The sequence below is a fragment of the Danaus plexippus genome, chromosome 5 (assembly GCF_018135715.1).
Source record: "Danaus plexippus chromosome 5, MEX_DaPlex, whole genome shotgun sequence".
Lineage (NCBI taxonomy): Eukaryota > Metazoa > Arthropoda > Insecta > Lepidoptera > Nymphalidae > Danaus > Danaus plexippus.
The window spans coordinates 8,077,608-8,089,813 of record NC_083539.1 but is presented as its reverse complement, the minus strand read 5'-3'; the positions used below and the strand labels follow the sequence as shown (position 1 = coordinate 8,089,813).

Here is a 12,206-nt window from a genome sequence, read left to right as displayed (position 1 = left end):
CCTTCCATTCAATGCTTACGTCTTATAAATGTATATGTATGTTTAATTAATAAAATATTGTGACGGCCGTTATCGTGACCTCTAGTATTCTATCTGAATCGATTTTTTCTAGAAACCTTATCCGATGTGCGATGTTGTTTATAATATGTTACAGATTAAATAGGGTTCGTGTCTTTGGTGCAAATACAATTTAACTTTTTTACAATTTAAGTTTTATAATTATTTGAATGTAAGATAAAAGTTTGTCAGCAATCATTTCATCAGAGATCTAGGTACTGGAATACCTTTAATGAGATCTAAGACTTTCGCGAATATTCATTTAAATGAAAGTAATAATTTGGGATTACTAGGGATATTTTATTATTTTTCAAAACTACATACTCCCGAAGTTTCGGTAACCTTTGTGAATATATAAAGACTAGCTGTCACCCGTGACGTCGTCTCGACAAAAATCAATAACTAAACTGTTATGTACCTACTATCCACACGCACAGGAATATTTTGTCTGAACGCTAAAGTATTCAAAATATTCTGACTCGCTCACTACTAAATTGCCTAACTATGTAACTGAACTAAATAAAACTGATAAAAATTACCTATTTGTCCTTACATGACCTCTGTTTTACGAAAGGAATATTCCTACCAAACTTCAAGTATCTACGCCGTATTGTTTCAGAGATGTTATGGTGAAAAATCTTTCACGTCACTGGAATCGTGGAATATTTTGCCAGTGTCAACGTTTTTAGTTGTTGGATGAGTTAACATTCAATCATATTTAATTGCAGAAATGTCAACTCTTTGAAGCAAACGTCAATTTTAACTGAAATCCAATTGATACCGGTTCCTACATAAAGAGATTAAATGTCGTCGCACGAATGTGTAATGGGGCGACGTTTAAAACTTTCACTGTAATCTGACCGTATAATTTCCGTATGGTCAACATTTCTCATTACGACGCACTTTCCAAACAAAAACAAAAGTTGACGCAATAAGGGCCATTATTCACGATATTAAAATAGGACAAGTGACGTACTTCCCAAGCTGTCTCCGATGACCCGAGATAAGTTTTCTAAAACAATATCGTTTTAAACGCTTGTTTTTCCTCGCTTCAACGCATCAGCTGCACTTCTGTTTATCATACAAATTATATCTCCATATTTAGCTGAACGTGTAGCGGAAGGAGGAATTATTTTATTTAAAATTTTGATTATATTGAAAACGACTGAATATTAGCATTTTATATTTTAGTTTAAGTTAAACTTACCTCAATTTTTTTATTGTTACGATGCATACGGAGCATTTCTAGTAATTAGGAGTAGGTTCGATTTCTTCGTAGGAATTTGGCTAAGTAGGAGCTTGGACGATGGAGGTGAGAGTTTACGCGCATTAAACCTACACCTGGGTCGCAAGCCCCTGGCACTGTTGAAGCTCCTCTCCCGGCACCAGCACGGTGAATCCATGGAATGCTGAGAGGTTTCGTCTTATAAATCTTCACCCGTGGTAGTGTCAACTGGGTATAAGGAAAAACTGAACTCTCCGTATATTGTTGAAGTATGCGTCAATCTGTAGACAGATTAATATTGACTTCATCTTCGACGTGAATAAGTCCACGGAGGGGGAAATAAAATGACGTCATCGTTTACCTTATTTTAATTTATTGCAGACACAATGTCCAGTTCAGTAACCCCGCTGAACTGTGTTTTGGTGCACGACCCACATATTACAAAACAATATACCGTAATATTTACAAATTACTTTAAAATAAATAAAGATCTTACTATAATAGCCGAGTAAAGGACGCTATTAGCGGGCCATGCGATAACACACCTATCAGATACGACATCGAGAGCCCTCCAGCGCGTTCTAAAGCTATTTAATTCAACTACAATAACAAAAAAAATCAAACTTTTGCTGTAAATTACGAGATCATTGTTTTACGTTAAAAAAAATACAGAAAAAATTAAAAATACGACATTCATGAACACAGCTGGTGTGATTCATTAAAAGACAACAATCTATATATACATATAGATATATATATAAATATATAAATAAACCAAACGCTCTACCAAAATAAAGCTTTTAAACTATGGAAGAATATTAAAATTCCTGAACTCTTTTGACTCTTTTTTTTTAATACTAATTGTCATGTGTTAGAAAGAGATGGCAACACTGTCGCGTCATATTTTCTTAGGGTAGTTTATAAAATCTTTACGTTTGGTAGAGTCGCGGTCCGTTACATAACAACGATAACCACAAACGGCTAAGATTGCACGATTGCTTATACATCAGTTACATTCATATCCTTTTTTTTTAAACTAATACGAAAAATTTTCAATCACAGTAGAATTTCATAGTAAATTGAACTTTACGCACTTAATATAGAGTACGTTTTTACACGTCGCCTAAATATATGGCAACAACAAAAAATACTATTATTATGCACGTTCCAAGTCCCGACGCCAAGCTGAATCACCGGTGGGATACATTGTTTTTTTGTACTTAAAATATGGAATATTTTAATTTCATTTACATATAAAAAAGCCCATTTCATACATTAATTTGTTTTCGAGCTCAATAAAATATCTTGGCATCTGTTGAGAAACATGTTTGGTCTCGTTTAGTTCGCTGTGCGCAATATTAGACAGTCCCTTATGACGAGTTCCCATGGTCAAACTAAACAGACAGTTTCAAGTATTCCACACATAAATCTCAGCACATGTCTGTATTAAAGTAGGTATTAATGAAGAACTACCAACTGTTCGTTTCTAGTTTGCCGATGCGAACTCGGGGTAAGAGTAAATGTATTAACTCACTACGGGCCGTTAAGATGACAAAACATGTTTTGTAATTCGCTTGGCGCATCTCAACTTAAATAATCTTAAAGCATACCGTACATATAAATATTGAACTGTTTCACTATAAGCTATTTTTCGTATTTTCAACTACAGAAAAGTATTCAGTAACACAATAACATGTCTTCAGACCTGGCTCTCAAATTCAAATGTTTGCTTTTAATTTTATATAAAGATAAATATATAAAGGCATAAATTAAATTTATATTATACATTCTGTTTCATACGACTCTGAAAGATGTTAAATATTTTCACTGCTGTCAACACACAACATAATAGACACAGATTATATAAACATTAATTTAGCATACGGAAGACTTAAGAAAAAACTGTCAAATGTTATCAAAAGTTCATCGGCTAGTAAAAAAATTAAGTAAAATAAGACTAAATAATTAAAAATAAAATATAATAATAAATAAAATTTAAAACTAAATTATAATAATTAAAGTATCCGAAATCTGAATGAAAAATGCCGAGACGGTCAATGTATAGAAACACGGTGCTTTGAGCAAAAATCCCGATAAAGCTTGAGCAAATTCTGTAATAAAACATTTTGCGGTCGAATTCCATCAGGCGTAGTTTAAATTAAAAAAAAAATGCATTAATACCTTCAAAACTCATTACAGAATCTCCCTCAAACGTTAAAGCTATGAAAGAACAAGAAATAAAGACATAGTCACAACAAGCGGGGTACCGTCACCGAATGCCCTCAGTAATTTAACTAAGTTATGTACATTGCCTGACTGACATTACCACAAAAATTCATCTAGAATATTTACAGAGAAAATTCGTTTATTCTGAATTAGTATTCTGTTCACAACCTATTTTTTATTAGAAAATTTCGATTATACTGTAGAAGATAATCCATTAATTTAGCAGTTTTGTGATTCTCGTGCGACACTTGTTATATATGTGGGACAGTTACCTGAACGGCACACGAATAGGCATCTAAATGTGGTATACACCCAGCAGTACATCCTTGGTCCTGTATTTACATGGTAGAATTTTAAAAAATTTAACTAATATTTACACGGGCAGGTCGTCGCTGCCCACAAGACCGGGGCCAGTGTTAAGACAGCCGGCCTAAGCCTCCGTGGCCACCGGTTCTCTGGCGTGGTGTATTTTAACGTGCTTGTTGTGGTTCGACTTGTTGCTTGACGTCTTCCCGCATATGTTGCACGCGAAGGGCCGCGCGCCGCTGTGAACCTTCATGTGTTCGGACAGGTAGTAACTCCTGTGGAATGATTTACCGCACTCCGGCACCTTGCACACGTACTTCTTAGCGATCTCGTGTTCCCGCACGTGCCGCTGGCAGTTGTATTTCCTGATGAACTGGCAGCCGCAGTAGTTGCAGGTGTATGGGCGCACTGACTTGTGAGCGTTCATGTGTGAGATGTACTCCGTGTGCCTGATGAAGGCTCCCTTGCACAGAGTACATTTGTAGGGCTTCGCCGATCGACTCAGGTGGGTCCACCTGTGCAGCTTGAGATTCCACTTGGTGGTGAAGCCCTTGTTGCATATGATGCAGTGGTACGGCCGCTTCCCGCTATGAGTCAGGAGATGAGCTCGCAGGTTTGTTCGAAGATACATCTGGAAAGACGAATATATAATAGTTATTGAAGTGAAACTTCATATCCGACTTCCAACAAGGTCCCGTCAAACATTTTAAGCTGAGGGAGAGAGAAAGGAAATAGGAGAGAGAAGGAGAGTGAGTCGGTAGATTTCAAACACACGCGCATAGTATTATTTCTATGCAGCTTAGTAAACAGAGCGTCGTGAGACTGGCTGAAAGACGTACTTGTTGTTCTATATTCATTTATTTATAACATTCATTATTTTTGTAGTCTGATTTGACACACACATAATTTAATAGGGCAGTATTTTATTTTCATATTCTGCGGATAAGAATCGTTCACAATTACGAAGCTTCACTTCTTCCGCGCGGAGGGACTCCACGCAGTGATTTTTATTATTTAGAAAGATAACAATCAGTGCGTGCACACCGTTGATGCAAATAAGCAATCCTACTCTTGTAAAACGTCACAGAAACTGAGTTGATTGTCAAATGAAATTTTATAAGGGACTATTTAATTTACCGGTATACCGTTCAAATATTTTTTTCATCATATTGTCATTATTGTCTTTCTCAGTGCAAGTGAATAAATTTCAATTAGCTTATTAGTGAAATTATTAAGAAATTATGGAAAATTATAGCTGTGAGCTCCGTACTGGTGAAGCGTGTTAACGAAATTAATCACGAGTACATTCTCAATATTGTTCAAAAATAATTACAAAGGGAAGGTGTGTGACCAGTTTAGAATTAACTACAAAAGAGGTAATGTTACTCGTTTTAATAAAGAGTAATATGATAGTTTTAATTAGCTAGCAGGTTGTGTACACACAAATAAGTTATTTTGTTTCCCTTGTTTGTTCTTTTCAAAAATAATAAAAGAATGTTTGGATCTCCGCTGGATATTCCCATTAAAATAACTTTCATAAAGCGGTGGTAACGGATCGTTATCTTACTTCCGTGGCTCAGAGTTATCAATGTTTTAGAGAAGGAAATTATGACGAAAGTTGGTATTTTTTTTTCCAATATTTTCTGCGCACCCTAACCTATTTTTCTGTGCACGCCCCCGATAACAATAAGTATCCTGTAGTGAACAATGTTTAATTTAAATGATCGCTTCCAAATATCCATCAACTACCGTTCTTATTACGAGTATTGAGACTGGAATCGTTTGTATTTTACAATCTCGAGCAACTATTTAAACGGTCGCCTGTGCTTCTCCCGCTGGATCAATTATTATTAAACTCGTTCAGACGACTTCGCGAGAATAGCATAGTATCTAAGTGTTCTATACATGTAAAGAAAAATATAATTTTCTTCACGTGTCATAGACAAACACCAAATATTGTTGGCTGAGGTTTCGGTGTTTTAAAACGTATAACGTATTTCGAAATCACGATATTATATCTTATATAAATATATTATATACCTGTTTACAGACAGGACACGGCACGTTCTCCAGCTTGCCCTTGATCCTCAGCGAGCTGAAGTGCTCGTTGTGTGTCCTCCTCACATGGCGAGTGAGCGACGCCGCGTGAACGAACTTGTCGCTGCAATAGAGGCACGCCTTGGGCTTGTCCTCGTGAGTCTCCTTGTGCCAGTGGAGCTTCGCCCTCGAGTGGAACACCGCCCCGCAATGGCAAAGGAAATCTCGAACCTTCGCCTTCTTTTTGAAGTGATGTCTGTCTCTGGAATGTGATGAATTTTAATTGAATTTGTCATTCAAATTACGGCTTAATTCATATTCAAATACAATGAAAAATTCATTTACACGAGCAGGGATCGAACCTCCGCCCTCCGAGAAGCAGCGTCCCAGTGATTACAACAACTATATACGAGCTATATTACACGAGCATGTCAGCTGATACCTGTGCTGTACCATGTTGGAGTATCTCCTGAAGGTGTCGTCGCACATGGTGCACTTGACGGGAGTGCGGCCGGTGTGGACGTTGTGGTGCTCCGTCAGCTTCTGACGAGTGAGGAAACGCTTCTCGCAGATCTCACACCTGTAATATATTGACAGTTATATATAGATTTCAAATTCCCTTTTAGATCCAGTACTTAAATCTGTCATTGATGATGGTTCGCAATTATGGTTGATTACGAGCGAGCTTGTGCCTTATCTGACTAGTATAGTCGGGTAATATTAAACACTAATCACTATTTATTTTTCTGCTACAAATTATGTATTAATAAAATCTTTACAACTGTAATTAATTAAACAGAATAACATTTTAGTATTCTAAATTTGAATATAAGAATTAATTTGTATCAGTTGTTTATATGATAGTGTATAATTTTATCTGTACGTCATGACGAGGTTCAACGTTTAAAACTATCTACAACACGAGAAAGAGGACATGGAAGTGACGTCACACAGACGTCATAATTCAAGTCGACGTACATGCACAACTCACTTAAAATTCTTTATCCCGGTATGGGTTCTCGCATGCAGAGCGAGGTTCGCTCGTCTGAAGAAGCATTTCCCGCACGTGAGGCATTCCAAGGGATGTATCTTAAGATGCGCGTGGAAGCCGGCCTCCGTGAGCTGATCCTCCTTACACGTGGGGCAGACGTAGTCCCGCCGCCTCTTCTTGGTCTCGGACTTGATCAGTCTTTCGATCTGCGGCTTCGTTTCGTTCATGGAATCGTACATCATCATGGTGGTCGCCATTGACTCCTTGGAATCCAACGTCAGGAGATTGCCTGGAACATTAATAGTCATATATTTAGACGTTTCGTTCACAATCAACAGGATCCTATGATTCCAGGGTCCTTTTAGAGTCTATTGTGATCACAAAAGATTTCGTTTATTATCCAAGTTTCCTTAGTTTATTACCCGCTAATACAGATTCATCGGGTTTCTCCTCCTTCTTAATGGCGCGGGCGGTCATGAGACGGCTGTACGAGGTCTTCGCGCTGGAACACGTGGGCAGGGCGTGGGCGATCGCCCTGTGAGCTCTCATCTCTTTCAGAGTCGCAAACTTTGTACTGCATTGAGCACAGTTGTATTGCCTCATCTTCGTAAAATGCACTTCCTCCTCGCTGTAAAGTCATTCATGTTTTTGTATAAATATTGATTACTGTGGTTATTGCGATGTGATTTTTGATAGATGTGAACGCGGAAAAAAACTGTCGGTAATAAGAGTGGCCCGAGTTACTTTTTATTACATCAGCTATCTGCCAGTGAAAATCCCATGAAAATCGATCCAACAGTTTTAGATATTAGATGCTTACAGAAAATCATACTTACAGAAAACTGTCAAAAACGTTAATTTAGCAGAAATTTTGTAGTTTACACACAGACAATCCGATTTAATTTTTTTTGTAAATATTACTAACATATTTTCAGTCTTCTCATTGGCTTCGTCTTCGGACGCATCGGACACCCAGCTCTCGCGAGCCATCAGATCGTAGGGCTCCGCGGGCGGCACACCCGAATACATCTGGAATGTTAAATAAAAACATCACATACAAAATTCCAACAATAAATCAATAACGTACAATGAAACGGAAAATATCTGTGAATAAAACAGAAATGACTAATTAACATAATCGCGGACTCGGCCCTGACATAATAACCTCGATTTCGAAGTGTTGATTGTTCGATTGTTAGCCGCGGCCACGGCTGCGTGACTATTTCTTGTTTCCGACTCACCCCGTTCCACGGAGACTCCATGTCGCCGTTGCTCTCCTGGCCGCTGAGTTCGCCCCGCGGCGGCATCCTCTCGTCGGAGCAGATGTTCAGCGGCGGCTCCCCCTCACTCAACACGTCCGCCTTGCTGTCCCTCTCACACCTGTCGACTTCCACTTGGTTATCACCGGCCATATCGTTGTAGTCGACCCCGTTTTCAGCTATCTTGTAACTCTCGTGAATAAAGTTCGGTAGCACGAATTCGCTCTCCTTCTGAGACGGTTCCCCCCATATGTACATGGGATCCTTTGTATTGTCTTTCACGTAGTTGGACTCTTTGGCCGCGTCGAAGGCTTCCACGCGATCCGGCGTGAAGTAATCGGCATAGATGTTGTCGCCGAAGTAATTTTCATTCATCATCGAGACGAATTGTTTGTTTTTTGAAGCTGCTTCCAATTCCAATAGTTCCCTGTGATTTGATTCCTCGTCAAAATCCCCTGTCATGTTGCTGTAGTTGATAACGTTTATGGGTCTCAAGGTCTCCATGGGTGCGATATCGGTGGAAGACCTCTCTTCATTGCTGAAATCGTTGCTGGAATTCACTTCCTCTTTCACATGCACCATGTCGACAGTGGTGGTGTAGTGACTGTGATTCACATTAGACGGTGTCACTGGTTCAATGTCCATAGACTGTTCCTCCGTGTTAGCGTCGAACTCGTTCTGATGCTCCTCAATAGCTTTAATCTTCTCGATACTAATGTTCTGTATGATTCCACCAGGTTTCGCGTTGCCGTTTTCGGAATGAATTTTATTGATGCTAAAGTTTTCTGGCGATTTGTTCGATGATGACGACTCTCTTGTGTCATGAATCTGGCTGTGATTGGGCGGAAACAGTTTTGCGTTTTTAATTTGTAGGACCTTTTTGTGCTTTTTAACGAATATGTTATTTATTCTGAGTAAGTTGTTTTTTGCTTTGCAAGACGGTTTTTTGTCGGTGTCTGTGGTGCTGGCTGAGATGACTGATTGGCTGCTTTCTGGCTTAGGCATGGGGGATGTTCGATCGGTTGAATTATCCCCGTGTTCCGATAGCTCGCTGCAAGGTGATATCGATGGTTTCTCATTGCATATCAGATCAGGAACGGGACAACTGTCTGAGAACTCAGTATCCATTTTGTTGTCAACGCTGCCCGGCTTACTGACACTTTCCTTGAACGATGAATTACTCGAATTTTTGATGACCGAAAATGAATTTGAACCGATACTGTCAATGCTTGCAATTGAAGGCTGAGTACAGTCATCGTTCGTACTTGGATTATCATCAAGATCTGGTAATATCTTCTCCGGTGTAACCGACGGTTCGGGATAGTCAGAATCCGTGGAACCCGTAAGATCCATAACAGTGTTGAGCATATTTTTGTGGTGCTGCACAGGAACTTCAACCTTAATATTGCTTAGAATTTTTAAACCTTTAGTCGATCCGGAGGTATCATTCTTTGATTCTGACTTTTCTCTCTCATTTTTTTTAATTGCAGACTGTGGTTTTGTCCGCTGCAAGTTTGGACTCACACTTGCGCTGCTAGAAGTATCTGGTGGTAACATTGGGCTTACCTCGATAATAAGTGTCTTATTTGCATCATTAACTACATTAGGAACAGACTTTTCTGGCACATTTTGAACATATGATAAATTTTCATTAAAAGAACTATTTGTTTTAGGTAATAAATGTGGTGACGTGTACATACACGAAGTGTTACCAAACTGGTCAACAACCATCACGTTTTGGTACATTGAACTAGATTGTGCTACATTTGTGGCATTTTCCTGACCTCCTGCGGACGGCACATTAGAAATGTACGGCTTGCCATCGACATTGTGAACCATTTCCCTATAAATAATTTGTGAATTCTGAGTGACAACTGTACTGCTTTGTGTGAATGTGTCAGACGTCAATTGGTTATACTGGCTAGAATTTGAAGTTACAGTTTTTGGGTCGATTGTTGATGATCCTTGTAATGAACCCGGCATAACCAAATTATTCTGCAAAGTCTTCGGTGTGAATGATGGAGTATTAGGCAATACCACATGCATTGGTTTCCCCCCAGGTGACAGGTATGGCATTCCTCCGACATTACTCTTCAATAGTATATTACCAGATTTTGGCACTATTTTAACATAATCACTCCCCCTTCTGGAGGCTATTGGATTGGCAGAAGGTATTTTAGAGGCCGACCCCATTATTGGCATGTTGTATCCAAAAATATTGCTTGTATTTTCAATCTGCGGACTGTACTCAGAACTACGTGAAAATTTTATCTCAGGATCATCTTGTTGTTCAGTAAAGAATGGGTATGGTTGATCAAAGTCTGATGATGGTGCATTAGAGCCATATGTCTGAGTTTTATCAGATTTCACTGTATAAGAGTCTGAACAGTGACTAGAATTGTTGTTTGAGGTGTTTTCAAATGTAATACTTCCAATTCTAAGATCTGGTGTTGCATTTCTTGAGGTATTAGATGTTGGTGTAGACTTGGTTCGGCTCGGAGTCCTCCTCCAGAACCTTTCATTTTCATTATTTCGATGTGATGCCGCCCATCTACCACTATCATCAGTGGCAGGGGTTCTTGACCTACTCCTGTAAGATCTCTCTGAGGTCAAAGGGGTAGGTGTTCTACTACTAAAGGTATTGCTGCTACTACTGCTGCTGCTCTTTGAGAGACAGCACAATGCTTTTATAACTTGATCTTTTGGATGTGTGTCCAGATGTGACTCTAAGGACATTCCACTATGTAGGTACAGTGTACACACAGGGCATTGCACTCTCTGATCCATATTTGTTGTCTATAGTGTAACAATATGTACAAAAACGCGTCGCACAGGGTGACCCTGGCGATGCGAGAATCGTTATATCGTCCAATGAGCGCTCAGACCGAAGCACCACTCTGCTCGGTGCCCGTCACGCGCATAACTACTATACACAAGTAAGGCGAATTGCCCACAACACATATCTTCACTATAACTCGCCTTCTTATCGATCTGTCGGACAAAATACAGCAAGGTTAATGTATTATAAAGAAATTTGCATCACTTAATAACAGAAACTCGTTCAACGCACGGTGAAGAGACAAAAGAAAACAAAAGTTCGAGATAAAGGCCATTGATACATAAAAAAGTCGAACGCGAACAGAAAGAAATGAATACATCTGTAGTTTTAAATTAAAAACAGGGCTTACCTTTTTTAAACCTTTGTCATATATTGTCCATATCATGGACGACCATTAAATGAATCCTTTAATTATTTAGTATCATGTACGCTTATTCTAAAAATATTTCCAAATAGTCAGACATATTGTGATATTGCAGACGTCTCGATCACAGGTTCACAATTCACATCACATCACCACAGAATGTTCACACTACAGAGCACACTCCGATCTACGTACTTCTTCAATATATACAATTTCTAAAGTATAGTCTGTGGTATTTCCAAGTAATATAGGCAGTCTGAGAAATCAATAATCAATAAATAATTTTGATCATTTGTTTGAATGCGTAAAATGGAATGTTATTTCTATGACATTGGCAATGTTAAAGACCATGTGTTTTATATGAAAAAAAACTTTGTGCCTTAATATTACGAGTAAAAAAAACATTATTCATATAAAATTAGTCTGATACATAATTTTTTAGAGTCGGATATTAAAAAGAATTAATTAAAAAGGATTATAATAAAATTAAAATAATGGCAGAAATACACTGATGTATCTTAATGTATTGATTATTGTAAGGTACAAAACTACAAAAGCCTGTGATTATGACAAATAAAGTATTGGGAAAATTTAAAATTCTATCTCTACTACAAAAAGAAATAAAGGAATAATGATATATAAGTGTTTATGTCTATTCATATAAATGTTTTATTCATTGAAATGTAAAGGTTTACGGATTATAATACTACGCGTTATTTATTATGTTATGACTACATAATCCCGACGTTTCAGTTTCTTTGCAGAAACCGTGATCACAGGCAAACGAGAAAGCAAATGCTATTAACAATGTTTCATGAGTTCCAGTTAGAATTCATTCATAACGTTAAATGTATATGTTACAGTAGGTCTTTACAGTCTGCCGAGAGTACACTAGTATATCT

The 12,206-nt window shown here is 38.2% G+C and overlaps 1 protein-coding gene across 1 annotated transcript; it reads right to left on the bottom strand.

Moving 5' to 3' along the window:
* Positions 1-1,635: 1,635 nt before the first annotated feature.
* LOC116768905 (uncharacterized) lies at positions 1,636-11,484 on the bottom strand. The gene is made up of 8 exons (XM_032659786.2): positions 11,290-11,484; positions 8,084-11,092; positions 7,768-7,871; positions 7,265-7,470; positions 6,843-7,131; positions 6,294-6,431; positions 5,855-6,113; positions 1,636-4,445 (listed from the first exon to the last, which is right to left on the bottom strand). Exons 2-8 carry the CDS (start codon positions 10,886-10,888, stop codon positions 3,939-3,941), a joined length of 4,308 nt encoding a protein of 1,435 aa, XP_032515677.2. The 5' UTR covers positions 10,889-11,092; positions 11,290-11,484; the 3' UTR covers positions 1,636-3,938.
* Positions 11,485-12,206: the final 722 nt, after the last annotated feature.

Coding starts and splice junctions, on each gene's coding strand:
- LOC116768905 (XM_032659786.2), bottom strand. CDS start 10,888: ATGGATCAGAGAGTGCAATGCCCTGTGTGTACACTGTACCTACATAGT. Junction 7,872..8,083: donor TGGAGTCTCCGTGGAACGGG/GTGAGTCGGAAA, acceptor TTAACATTCCAG/ATGTATTCGGGTGTGCCGCC. Junction 7,132..7,264: donor CGATGAATCTGTATTAGCGG/GTAATAAACTAA, acceptor TTAATGTTCCAG/GCAATCTCCTGACGTTGGAT.